The sequence below is a fragment of the Sorex araneus genome, chromosome 1 (assembly GCF_027595985.1).
Source record: "Sorex araneus isolate mSorAra2 chromosome 1, mSorAra2.pri, whole genome shotgun sequence".
In the NCBI taxonomy this organism is placed as follows: Eukaryota; Metazoa; Chordata; class Mammalia; order Eulipotyphla; family Soricidae; genus Sorex; species Sorex araneus.
The window spans coordinates 41019194-41032478 of NC_073302.1; the positions used below are offsets into that span (position 1 = coordinate 41019194).

The window sequence follows — 13285 nt, forward strand, 5'->3', positions numbered from 1 at the left end:
TAAGGCATTTGCCTTGCATGCGGCCAACCCGGGTTCAATCCCTGGTGTCCCATATGGTCCTTTGAGCACCGCCAGGAGAGAGTCCTCTGTGGAGCCAGGAGGAAGCCCTGAGCACCGCTGGCCGAGGGTCTCAGGAAGCAGACCTACCTCTGCACTGCTGAGAGTGCGGGGCCTGGGGGTGGTGGCATGTACACAGGAGTGTCCTGGGCTCAGCCTTGAGTCGCACAGTGATCCTGGTTCCTTGAGGGGCATGGATCTTTCCAGCAAATCTTTGGCAGAGGGAGAGCTGAGCTCAGGCAACTGCTGGGAACTCACAGGGGCCTGAGTGACGTCTGGCCACGGGGGGATACAGGGCGATGTGATGGGTTCTTCCAGAAACTCCCCAGTCCTTTGTCCCCTGTTGAAATCAGGAGGGGCCTAGCTTGACCACAGGTAGGATTTGCCCAGGGACTGGCCCGGACTCATCTTCAGAAGCTCCTGTGTGCCGTGTGCTGCCCTGGGACCGGGGTGGGGGCCGGGAACAGGAGGCCTGGTCTCCTCACCTGCCAGCACGGCCAGCTCATGGGGGTCACACAGCAGCCTGGGCCCTGCATTCTGTTGGGAGTAGCACACGAATCCCACCCTGACCCTGTACATGCAAACAGAAACCTTGTTTTTATTTAATTTTACTAAAGCACAATAGTTTTTATTGAACAAAACATATTTAGACACATTTTCTCTTTCTCTTTTAGCACACGATCTACTTCCTCCTTCACACTTTGTTCTGGCTTCTTGTGTTTTCTAGAATATTCTTTTCCTCATGGCCTTGCCTCATGCAGTTCCCTCTCTCGGGAATTACTCTGTTCATGCCTCCTCCCCTGAAACTTAGCCAACATTTTCGAAGGCTTCTCTGGCCCTCTAGTTGGTGTCTCCACCTGAGCGTGGCTCTGTGGTCCCCACCCCTCCCCTGGTAGCTGTCCCCCCAGCGAGCTCTCATCACCCTCATCACTCACCAGTCGAACCCTGACCTTCTCAAAAGCAGCGCCCATGTCTGTTCCTATTTTGCGTCCCTGCTGCAAAGCAAGAAATAGATGCTCCACAAATCCACGGGGGAATGAAGGAGAGGGAGACGCAGAATCCTCTGGTCGGTTCCTCTCTTGGGATTCAGTAGCTGCCTAACTGAGCTATAATCACACAACGTACCTATAAAAAGGGTTTAGTTCCAGTATGAAATATAATATCCAAGGCCAGGGAAAACGGACCAGGAGGACTGGCCAATGGTGTGGGAGATGGAGGGTAGTTAAGATAGAGAAGGGTCCGTTATGACAATATTAGGTGGAAATGATCACCCTGGACAAGAACTGAGTGTTGAAAGCAGGCAGTGGGATATGCACGATAACCTTTCAGCATCTGCATTGCACACCGTAATGCCTGAAGTGAGTGGAAGAGGAAGAAGGAGAGAAGAGTGCCTGCCATAGAGTCGGGCTTGGGTGGAGAATGGCTTGACGGGGTGGGAGGGAAACTGGGGACACTGGTGCTGAAAAATCACATTGGTGAAGGAATGGGTGTTGGAACATTGCATGACTGAAACACAGTCATAAACAGTTTTGTAATTCTCAGGGGAAAAAAGTGTTAGCTCCGGGGACCCATGGAGATGAAACAGTGAGTGAGGTTCTTGCCATGTACGTGACCTACCCAAGTTCAATCCCCAGCACCCTATATGTTCCCCCGAGCCCAACCAGGAGTGATCACTGAGCACAAAGCTAGAAGTAACTACTGAGTACCACTGTGGCTATACCCTCAGAACAAATAAAATGTTCAACTCAGGCAGTGGGCACATGCCTCATACCTGTGGGCACCTAAGTTCGGCTCTGAGCACCACCCACACTGTCAGCCCGCACCTCCGTCCCAGCATTTCTGGCTCACCCCTAGTTATTTAATTTGGTTTGGGAGCCACAGCCAGTGATGCTCAGGGGTTACTCCTGGCTGTGCCTTCAGGAATCACTGTGGGTGGTGCTCAGGGGACCATACGAAATGCCAAGGATCCAATCCTGGTCAAGCACATGCAAGGCAAGCGCCTTATCCACTATACTATCTCTCTGGTCCCAGGTAGCCCCTATTGAGAGAGAGAGAGAGAGAGAGAGAGAGAGAGAACGAACTGAGGCACGACCAATAAACAGTACAGCGGTAAGGCACTTGCCTTGCATGTGACCAACCAAGTTTGATCCCCACATCCCATATGGTCCTGTGACCCCACCAGGAGTAATTCCTGAGCACAGAGGCAGGAGTAAGTTCTGAACACCAAACACAGACACACACACAAAGAAAAGAAAAGTTGTAATGCTAGTTTAATGCTGAAATATTGTTGTTTAGGGGTTAAGGCATTTGCCTCAACACATCCAATCCCATTTCAATCCCAGAAACTGCTTCCTCCCGCCCACCTCCCCCCACCCCTGCACACTGCCTGATGTAATCCAAAACCCAGATAAACAAAAGTCAGAACTCAGTGGCTTTAGTATCCAAAGTCACGCAGCTATCACTGCAAGATTCATTTTACAACACAACTGTTACCTCACCAAAGAAGCCCCAGACCTCTCCGCTATCATGCGCCGAAGCCCCATCTTTGAGAAACCATGACGTTTTCTGTCTCTGAGGATGGGCCGATGGGTGTGTTCCTCATAATAAATCGGTTGGAAATGTGATCCCTTCTGATGGGCTGCCTTCACTCGGCGTGTTTCCAAGGTTCCCGTGTTGTCGTGTGTGTCTTTTTTTTTTTTTTTGCTTTTTGGGTCACACCCAGCGATGCTCAGGGGTTACTCCTGGCTCTGCACTCAGGAATTACTCCTGGCAGTGCTTGGGGGACCATATGGGATGCCGGGGATCGAACCCGGGTCGGTCGCGTGCAAGGCAAACGCCCTACCTGCTGTGCTATCGCTCCGGCCCCCGTGTGTGTCTTTATGTCTATTCTTCTCATTACTGAGCAGCATTGTGTTCCCTGGGGATTACATGGTTGATTTACTCACTCATCAAGAGTAAGTGGACATTTGGGTTGCTTCCACTTTTTTTTTTTTTTTTGTAATGCATAGCACTGCGCACCTTGTCTTTTTGGCCTGGGCTGGGCTTTATTTCTTTAGGGTCTAAACCCAGGAGTGGTCAGTTTGTTTATCCATCTGAGGGGCTGGAAGGCTTCTTCTCCGAAACGATGGTACCACCACACACTCCCACCAGCGTGTCCAGTGTCACGGAGGGTCTGTTGGTCCCAGGGAGCTGTCCCGGGCTCCCCCTGGCCTTTCCGAACTGTCAGAAGCATGTGGGGTTGGTTGTAGCTGCTTTGCTCTTTCACGCTGAGGAACTTGTCCTTCGGGCCTTGTTCTGCCAAGAGCTGTCACACCTGACCACGTCCAAATGCTTGTCCTTTCCTGCCTGACCTTGGCTGGCTCTGCCTGACCATCTGGCCAGGATTGTATGCTCGGTCATAAAAGACTTCTCCGTAGCTGTGGCCAGTGGCACAGCTTCCCTGTCCATCTGTGGGACAGTCCTGTCCCTTGGAGCCTGTCTTCCTCCCGTTATCTCCCCGTTGGAGGAGCCAGTTGCCTGAGAAAGGAGTGGTCAGTCCCCGCCTGCGTGTGCAAGTGTACAGCGAGGCTTGTCCTTACACAGCTGCATTTTTTTTTTAGGGACTCCTGCACCCTGTACACCATCCCTCCTCAACAACTGTGTCTCCCCAAACATCTCTGAACATGGCTCAAGTTTGCTGCTGCTACTGAAATTCTAGGCAAGCTCCTAGAGCTACAGGCAAGCTCCTGTTCAGAACCCCACCTTAGAAATCCCCACCCCCACATCAGAAAATAGAAGTTGGAAAGAATCTGAAAGTTGATTGGGAAGGAGACACTCTCTCTCTCTCTCTCTCTCTCTCTCTCTTCCTCCCTCCTCTCTCCCTCTCTCCCTCTCCCACCACCTCTCGATCAGGGGTTGCTCCTGGCTCTACACTCAGGAATTACTCCTGGTCGTGCTCATGGGACTGTATGGGATGCCAAGGATCACACCCAGGTCAGCCACATGCAAGGCAAAATGCCCTCCCTGCTGTCCTATTGCTCAGGCCAACAGTTTCTCTTTCTTTCTCTTTCTCTTCCCTCTCCTCCTTTCTTCTTCCTTCCCCTGTCCTGCCCTCTCTCTGTTGAATCCTGGGAGATATTGTGAAAGGTCTGACCTTTTCCAGATGCCTGTGAATACCAGCCCTGTGGTAATCGGAGGAGGCTTTGTGGGTTGCCAGGCAGTGTCCCGAGGCCCTGCATGCCATCTCGTTGAACAGTTCCCACCTATTGGCATCTCCAGGACAAAATGAAGAGGTTGAGGTTCCGTGGTACAATGTGCCCCAAGTCACTTAACTAATATGTGAGGAAGCTGACATTGCCGGGATAAAAATGTGTCAGAGAGATAGTACAGTGGACCGCACACTTGCTTGAGCCCTCCCAGGAGTGATCCCTGAGTACTGCCAGGTATGGCCTCCCCCCCGCCAAAACAACAAATTGTTTCCCCATTGTGCACGTGGCCTGGCAAGCCAGGAAGTGCTTGGTAAACCTTTTTCCGGAGTCAGTGAAGCTGCAGGCTCCACTCGGTGAGTGTGCTCCCATGAGCACGGGCAGGAGTGACCGCGGGTGTCCTCTGCCCACCCCCCGGCGAGGAATGAGCAGCTCCTGTGGGAGCCACCGGACTTACCACCCATCTCTCTTCCTAAGTACGCCGTGTGCTTCTGAGCAAGGGCTACCCTCGATGCCCCCGCACTTGGGCTGGAGCAGTCCAGAACTGACTGCCCTCTGATCCCAGGGGAGAAACACAAAGGCATAGTTTTCCTCTCTTCTATTTAGCTGATACTCCTCAGGGCCCTGATAGGTGATCACACCCACAGAATCCTTCCTTCTCCCAACAGCATAAAGGTAAAAGCCAGACAGGGAGGGTTTGCGCTTAGTTCAGGTGGTTTGGGGAACCCCTCCTGATTGGTTCAAAGTGTGGGCCAGAGCTCCGGGTGTCTGAGACAGTGAAGGAGCGGTTGCAGGCATGTGCGGGAGAGGTGGGATTAGTTTCTTCTCCAGGCTACAGAAATACCCAATCACGGTTCCCGAGCTGCTGGTCCTAGAGAGGAAAGAATCCTTTCTTCTTTTTTGTTGGGGTGGGGGAGTTGGTTTTGGGGTCACACCAGCTGTGCTCAGGGCTTAAACGTGGTTCTGTGCTCGGGGATCACTCCTGGCCAGCTCGGGGGGACCTTATGGAGTGCTGAGTGTCGAACCCGGGTCAGAAGCAAGCAAGGCAAATGCATCACCCGCTGTCTTAGCACTCAGGGCCCAGATCCTGGAGAGGGAAGAGTTCTTCCTTCCTTCCTTCCTTCCTTCCTTCCTTCCTTCCTTCCTTCCTTCCTTCCTTCCTTCCTTCCTTCCTTCCTTCCTTTCTCTTTCTCTCTTTCTTTCTTTTTCTTTCTTTCTTTCTTCCTTTCTTTTTCTCTCTTTCTCTCTCTTTCTCTTTCTTTCTCTTTCTTTCTTTCTTTCTCTCTCTTTCTTTCTTTCTTTCTTTCTTTCTCTTTCTTTCTTTCTTTCTTTCTTTCTTTCTTTCTTTCTTTCTTTCTTTCTTTCTTTCTTTCTCTTTTTTTCTTTCTTCCTTTTTTTTTTTTTTTGCTTTTTGGGTCACACCCAGCGGTGCACAGGGTTACTCCTGGCTCATGCACTCAAGAATTACTCCTGGCGGTGCTTGGGGAACCATACTGAGTGCTGGGAATCGAACCCGGGTCTGCTGCGTTCAAGGCCAATGCCCTCCCCATTGTGCTATTGTTACAGCCCCGAGACTCTGCCCTTTCACATGCTTGCAGAAGCATCCAGGGACTGGGCTGTGCTGAGCAGTGTTGAGGTGTGACTAACTCTTTAAGGATCTTCGTGGGCCTGGGAAAAACTTCGCCTTTTTCCCTGTCCCCAAAAGATGTGGGGAGAACAGAGTAGTTGGTGTGAAGGTTTCCCAAGAATGTGGAGTGATTGACTGGCTCTGCCATGCATGGGAAGTTTATTCCTGTGAGCTCAGGCCTTCTATTGCTGTAAGAACTTAGATTATAAACTTGCTCTTCAAGCCCAGGTTCTCCTGCGAACTCTGTCTTGCTTGCTTGCGTCTCTGTATCCTTGCTTGCCTATTTCCACTCTGAAGAAGCCCGGGCTCTCTCTTAAACACATATTTTATCACTTCACATCTTTTTGCATCAATTTCATTCAATAAAAACTTCCTTGCTTCACTAAAGGCGGTGGGGGGACCAAGAGAATGATCTAACTGCCGCTTTGTACTTAACCCAGGCAATTTTGAAGTGTTGAACTTTTTTTTTTCCTTTGCCCTACGACTCACACAGAAGAATCATCAGTGACTCTGCACTGTAGGGAGAGCCAAGATAAATGGTAACGCTGCTGCTTTCTCGCTTCGCCAGGCTCGCAGAGGTACCCGTCTGGAGCAGAGGAAGAAGCTGTTCCCTGAGGTGTTTGCTTAGCTCACTTAGCATTTTCTTACCTGCTTATCCAACTTCCTGGTACCTCTTTACCTTGCTTAAGTGCTGTGGTTCCCTGAGGCACCCACCTGAGTGTCAGATGCCTCATGGAGGCTCGTTTCCAGGCTTTCTCTCAGGAGAGAGGAAGTTGGACATATCCCAACTTTGTTAGGACAGGCCCTGAAGGAACTCCACATTTCTCCCACAAAGCCGAGCCCCCTGATGTTGTGTACTCCAAGAGATAACTAAGAAAGAACTTTTGTGGGGGCTGGAGCAATAGCATAGCGGGTAGGGCATTTGCCTTGCACGCGGCCGACCCGGGTTCAATTCCTAGCATCCCATATGGTCCCCTGAGCACCGCCAGAAGTGACTCCTGAGTGCAGAGCCAGGAGTAACCCCTGTGCATCACCAGGCATGACCCCTCCCCCCAAAAAAAAAAGAAGAAGAAGGAGAACTTTCATGGGCAGTTCTGGGGTGTTGGGCTTGGGTGTGGCACTGTGGCTCCCGCAACCTTAGCGTCTTGGCGTTTGGGGAAGACTGAGACTAGCGTGGGAGCCAGAGAGGGAACGGGCTGGTGAGCGTCATTGATGGTACTGTCCTTACTGATGGGGGCCATGGGAGTTGGTAAGAACAGAGACCCATGCTGGTAACACTTTAAACCTTTGCAGAGGGTACGTGTGAGTGTGTGTGTATGTGTGTGTGTGTATACTTCCCTGAAAATATTACCCTCTGCCATTGCGTGTCACATCCATCCATCAGTCTACTTATTCATCCATCCGTCCTCCATTCTTCATTATTTTCTTGAGCTCTTCCTGTGCGCCAGGAAGTGTTGAAAGCATTGAGTAGATAAAAAGTCAAAAATCGCAGCCCTCCTTGAGATTGCATTCTAGTCCGGAGACTGAAAACTAAACAAGTTAAGGAAAATATAAAGTGCCTTTCCATCCACAGACCTGGCATTTGGGGAGTCAGGGGAGGTTGCCCTGAAAAGCTCCAGCCTACCCCTTGCGGCTTCCCACCACTCACTGTGAGTTCCCGGGGAGCAAGGACTGAGTTGGGCTCTTCCTCTTTCTCTGGCACTTTGCACAGTGTGGGATGCAGCCCACCACAGCCAACTGCGGAAGGCTCAGGAAAGCAGAAAGTGCTGGAGGCACCCGTTTCCTGGGTGCCCTTCCCAGAATGTGCCTGTGTACCGTCCAGAAACTGCCTCTTCCTCGAAGGGAGTGTTGGTACCTTTTCACCGAACCATTCTATCTCGAAGATCATTTCCTGGTAGAGCTTCCTTTTATTAGAAAGAACTCTAGTAGGTGGGCACACCACGATTTCTGGAACCTGTTCCCTCTAGAAGCTTCTGTTATCATGCAGTGCAATCTCTTGCTTCTAGTGAGGAGAGCCCCAGGTGCATTCCCTAGAACTGGGGTGCTGCCCTGGGACCTGTCACCTGGGCTTGATCTCTACAGGGAGGACAGAGAAATTAGACTTGAGGGGGACCAAGAGACCACATGAAGTGGACAGGCCGCTGGTCTCTGTGTGCCCCTCTGATGCCTCAACTTTTGTTTCTGTACTAGGACGGAGAAGTCATGTTCAACCGGGCTAAGCTCCTCAACATCGGCTTCCAGGAGTCTCTGAAGGATTACGACTACAACTGCTTCGTGTTTAGCGACGTGGACCTCATTCCCATGGATGACCGCAACACCTACAGGTGTTTTGCACAGCCCCGGCACATTTCCGTTGCTATGGACAAGTTTGGATACAGGTGAGCGGCCCTCAGCAGTCTGTGGCGACCACGCACTGTGGCCACAAAGACCAGGAAATGCTGCTCCACAGGCCCAGGAGTGCCTGCCTGGAGGAAAACCCTTCACTGAGAGTTGGGTGTTTGTTTTGTTTTCTTTTGTGGGGTGGAGTAGGATTGGGGCCACACCCGGCAGTGCTCAGGGCTCATTCCTGGTGGTGGTAGTGGGGTGGGTGGGGGGGTGCCACGGATCAAAACAAGGTCCGCTGCGTGCAAGGCCACCCCCCGTGCTCTCTCTCCAGCCTGAGTGAGGAAGTGTTTAATGTGGAGGATGGCTCTCATCTTTAGACTCCAAAGAGACATTAGACCCGGTCAGTTGGGGAAGCACACTGGAACCAGTTTCCTCCAGTCAGTTCTGAGCTTGCCTACCTCGGCAGATGTCTCTACCCACTTCAGAAAGGAAAGGGTGGAGAGGGCGACTTTGATGCTGCTCACCCAGGCTTGATGCCCAGTGTCACCTAGGGTTCTGTGAGCTCTGCCAGAAGTAAGCCCTGAGCACAGCTGGGTATGGTCTCCAACCCCCGCCCTGCACCCCCCAAAGAGAAGATGACATCAGAACCTGATTCTGCTTCCCAAGAGCACACTGACTCAAAAACAAACAAACAAAAAAAGGCAACAACAACAAACACCATCCAGATGTCCCCACCTCTAGCGGGGAGACCAGCTCAGACCTGTTTCAATGCAGAGCACTTCGTCAGGGGAGGGAGGCGATCTGGTATTCCACTATTTGATGTTCCTATTAACATGATATTTGTTTTTTGAATCACTGGTTGAGTAACCTGACCTCTCTTGCTCTCCGCTCTAAGTCAGCTCAGCTCCAGGTTTTGTGCTGCCCGTATCCTGGGCATTCCGTGTTGCTTCCGCAGGGGCTTCTGCCTTGCGGGCAGCCAGGCTCGGGCTCGAGAGAGGCAGCACTGCCTCCTTGCAGACTCAGCTGGCACGCCGTTCCCTCTCCCGGCTAGAGGCATGAGGGCTCGAGATAAACTAGGGCTACTCTGAAGGCCTTAGGTGTTCAGACTGTAAGCTTGAGGTGTTCGAGGGCTGAAATGGGGGCCAGAGTGATGGTGCGGTAGGTAAGGCACCTGCTTGCAGACAACCACGCTGGGCTCAATTCACGACACACCCGTGGGTCACTCCTGTACCCTGCTAGGAGTGATCCTGAGCACAGAGCCAGGTGTAAGCTCTCTCTTGTGTGAGCATAGCCAGGCATGGCCCCAAAAGCAAAGTAAGAATAAAGGAGGTGGGGGCGGGGGAACATCCCTCCCTTCTGACACTCAGTGTCACCTTCTTCTCTTTTGAGGTTCCCAGGCTCATCCCCCAGCCCCTGGTAATTGCCACCTGGAAGCATGGTGATGCGCACCTAATTCTTTCCTCAGCTGTTTCTCTTTCACCCACAACTAGTTGGGCTTGGGAACAGAGCATTTCTTGCAGGTGTGTGAGAGAGAGCGGTGGATCCCGTGCCCATCAGTGTGGTGGGTTTCTCCTGGAAGGGACTAAGAGCCGTGTAGGTAAAAACATTTTCCAAGCCCAGGAGATGGCTCCGAGGGCTTAGAGCACCGGCTTTGCATGTCAGAGCCCCAGGTTTGAACCATAAGGTTCAGGCGCTGCTGGGAATAACCCCTGAGCAATGAACTTCCGGGTGTAGTCCCAGGTTCTCCTCCCCCTCTTCCTCCCCCAGAAAAAACCCAGTGATTTTTTTTTTTTCAAAATCCTGTCTTGTCCAACTCTGACTTGAAAACAGATTGTAGTGTGAGATAAGGTAATTGGTGACTGACTTGGCATTAAGTGGTAAGTCTTAATTATAGACAGACTTCCTTAGGTTCATGAAAACAGGAGTCTTTGCTTGTGGGAACTTGCACTCAGAATCCCTAAGAGATTTGAAAATAATAATTGCATCTTTTTCTCCTATAAGTTCTCTACAGTTTGGCTGACTTCCTTCTCAAAGTCTAAGTCAAAGGGTTCCTTATTTTGTGGAAGAGGTTTCGGTCTCTCTGCATTCCACCATTAAGAGCCTGAGTGTGGCTTGCAGCTGTGCCCAAGGTTGTCACAAAGCCACAAGAAGGCCTTTGGCTGACCTCTGGACAGGCCCTAATTTTTACCGTTGCTCCTCAGGATTTATTATTCTGCAATCCCCACAAGTCCACCATTCTAACCAATGAAACCTCGAGATGCTGAAAGGTTTGCAAGGAGGAGAGCCAAGATGCCTATTGCTAGAAAATGTGTCAAGTGCCAGAGAGATAAGTAAGGGGTTAAGACACTTGCCCTGCATGTGGCTGACCCCAGTTTGATCCCTAGCACCACACATGGTTTCCTGAGCATCGTTGCATGACATTCCAGGAGACCCCCAGCTCTGCCAGTTTGGTTGGGGTCATTCCCGGCATTTCTTCTTGGCAACAGCACCACATCCTGGAGCTGGGAGTCCTCTTAGTCCCAATATCACTGGGGAGGGCTCCCCCAGACCCCCTGAGCACCCAAAAGAAAGAGAGTAAGTTCAGATCGATTGTCAATTACACTTTTGCTAAATGAGATCGTAGAACTTTCTCAGAAATTGTTGCTTGAGCCAGTTTTTAGAAATACTCCCTTGAGGGGCTGTAGCGGTAGCACAGCTAGGAGGGCATTTGCCTTGCATGCGACCAACCCGGGTTCGATTCCCAGCATCCCATATGGTCCCCTGAGCACCGCCAGGAGTGATTCCTGAGTGCATGAGCCAGGAGTAACCCTTGTGCATAGCCAGGTGTGACCCAAAAAAGCAAAAAAAAAAAAAAGATATACTCCCTTGACTGGTGGGGTTTGTGTTGGATCAAGGTTAGTCTCTCTCCAGGAGAAAGTTCAACCCACAGAGGGACTGGTGGACGGGTGGTGGGCAGGACAGTGGACACGCCCCCTGGCCAGGCGGAAGAATGGGCTTACATGCTCTTGCCATGGTTTTCTCATAACCACACAAGCAACATGATCTTCCTGTGAAGAGGAGAAAGGCTGTCCATCTTTGTATCTTTGTCTTCTCTAAAATAATCTGAGTCTGATGTCCTTGGGAAAAAAAAACAAAGAAACATTGTTTCTCTTTTGAGCAAGCTTGATTTTGAAAAAGTCGCATTAGCAGTAGCTAACTGCTGTGTGTCTCTTTCTCCCCACAGCCTGCCTTACCTTCAGTATTTCGGAGGCGTCTCTGCTCTCAGTAAACAGCAGTTTCTCACCATCAACGGATTTCCGAACAATTACTGGGGCTGGGGAGGTGAAGATGATGACATCTATAACAGGTAATGCTCACAGCTCTGCTCTCCTTCCCAGCGTTCCGACCCTTCCAGAGTTTTGATTAACAGTCATGGCTACACAGGCGCAGGTGCCCCCATCCAGGCTCTGAGGCTTTCCATTGTAGGATGAAATTTCTTTGTCCTTTCCTCCCTTGCCACAAGGAGCTTAGGTTAGTCCCAGCCACACCCATCAAGGTGCTCCCAAGTCACCCCCATTCCTTTGTCTATCTGCAACCACTTCTCTATGCTCTCTTCCCTAACCAGTTAATCAGCCTTTCCCCCTAATCAGACTGTTAATTTGTAAGGTCAGATCTTTCTAGGACACTGAACTTTTATTGTAAGTTAATGTTGCCTTTCTCCTCTCCTTGTGTCTTCTGAATAGTTTACTTTAAAGCAATGTTCCTTTTGTATAGACATAAGAAGACAATTAAATCCCAAATTATAAAGGCATAATATTGTCTTCTTGTGTCTATACAAAAGGAACATTGCTTTAAAGTAAACTATTCAAAAGACACACAGAGGAGAAAGGCAACATTAACTTACAGTATAAGTTCAGTGTCCTGAAAGATCTGATCTTACAAATTAACAGTCTGATTAGGGGGAAAGGTTGATTAACTGGTTGGGGAAGAGAGCATAGAGAAGTGGTTGCAGGGGCCAGAGTGATAGCACAGCGGGTAGGGCGTTTGCCTTGCACGTGGCTGACCCGGGTTCGATCCCCGGCATCCCATATGGTCCCCCAAGCACCGCCAGGAGTAATTACTGAGTGCAAAGCCAGGAGAAACCCCTGAGCATCGCTGGGTGTGACCCAAAAAGCAAAGAAAAAAGTGGTTGCAGATAGACAAAGGAATGGGGGTGACTTGGGAGCACCTTGATGGGTGTGACCTGATAAACCTAAACTCCTTGTGGCAAGGGGGGAAAGGACAAAGCAATGTCATCCTGCACTCCATAATTGGATGCCAGGAGTTCTTAGTGCCCCCGTGGCATAAAAGCATCCGTCACTGGCATTTGAAGCCCAGTTCTCCTTGACAGTGGGGAAACCCTGGCAGCTCCCTACTTTCAGAAAATTATCTTCTCCCTCCCAAAGACAACAGACTTGAGTCGAATTAGGGTGGTTGCTGTAACTGTACACCCTGTTGCCATGTTTACCCTGGAGCAAAGTGCCTCTTATTTGCAAATGAATGGAAAGTGTTATTCAAGATTAGTTTTGTATGAAAACTTTGCTTTGTCTTTGTAAAAAGGCTCTAAAGAAAATTGAGTGTGAGCTTGCTGGTGCTTGCTTTGTAAAAAAAAAAATTTTCTTTTTTACTCCTGGGGTCAGAAAGGTAGTATTAACAGATAGGACACTTGCCTCATACCTGGCCCAACGTGAATTTGATCCCCAGCATCCCATATGGTCCAGAGGCCAGGAGTAATCCCTAAGAATAGCATTGTAGCACTGTCGTCCTGTTGTTCATTGATTTGCTCGAGTGGGCGCCAGTAACGTCTCCATTGTGAGACTTGTTGTTACTGTTTTTTGGCATATCAAATACGCCACGGGTAGCTTGCCAGGCTCTTCTGTGCGGGCAGGATACTCTCAGTAGCTTGCCGGGCTCTCCGAGAGGGATGGAAGAATCGAACCTGGGTCGGCCGCGTGCAAGGCAAATGCCCTACCCGCTGTGCTATCTCTCTAGCCCCACTGGGTATGGCCCCAAAAGAGGGGGGAAGGGTGACCTGCGCTGGGCCAGCCAAGTTGCTATGGTGGAGAAGGGGAGA

General features: G+C 50.5%; 1 protein-coding gene across 1 annotated transcript in view; it reads left to right on the top strand.

Annotated features, from left to right (window-relative positions):
- B4GALT1 (beta-1,4-galactosyltransferase 1) overlaps positions 1-13285 on the top strand; it is a 69709-nt gene that overhangs the window by 51460 nt on the left and 4964 nt on the right. Inside the window, exons 3-4 of the mRNA XM_055140602.1 lie at positions 8059-8246; positions 11417-11539. Coding sequence (XP_054996577.1) covers positions 8059-8246; positions 11417-11539 — 311 coding nt within the window. The remainder of the gene's footprint in view (positions 1-8058; positions 8247-11416; positions 11540-13285) is intronic.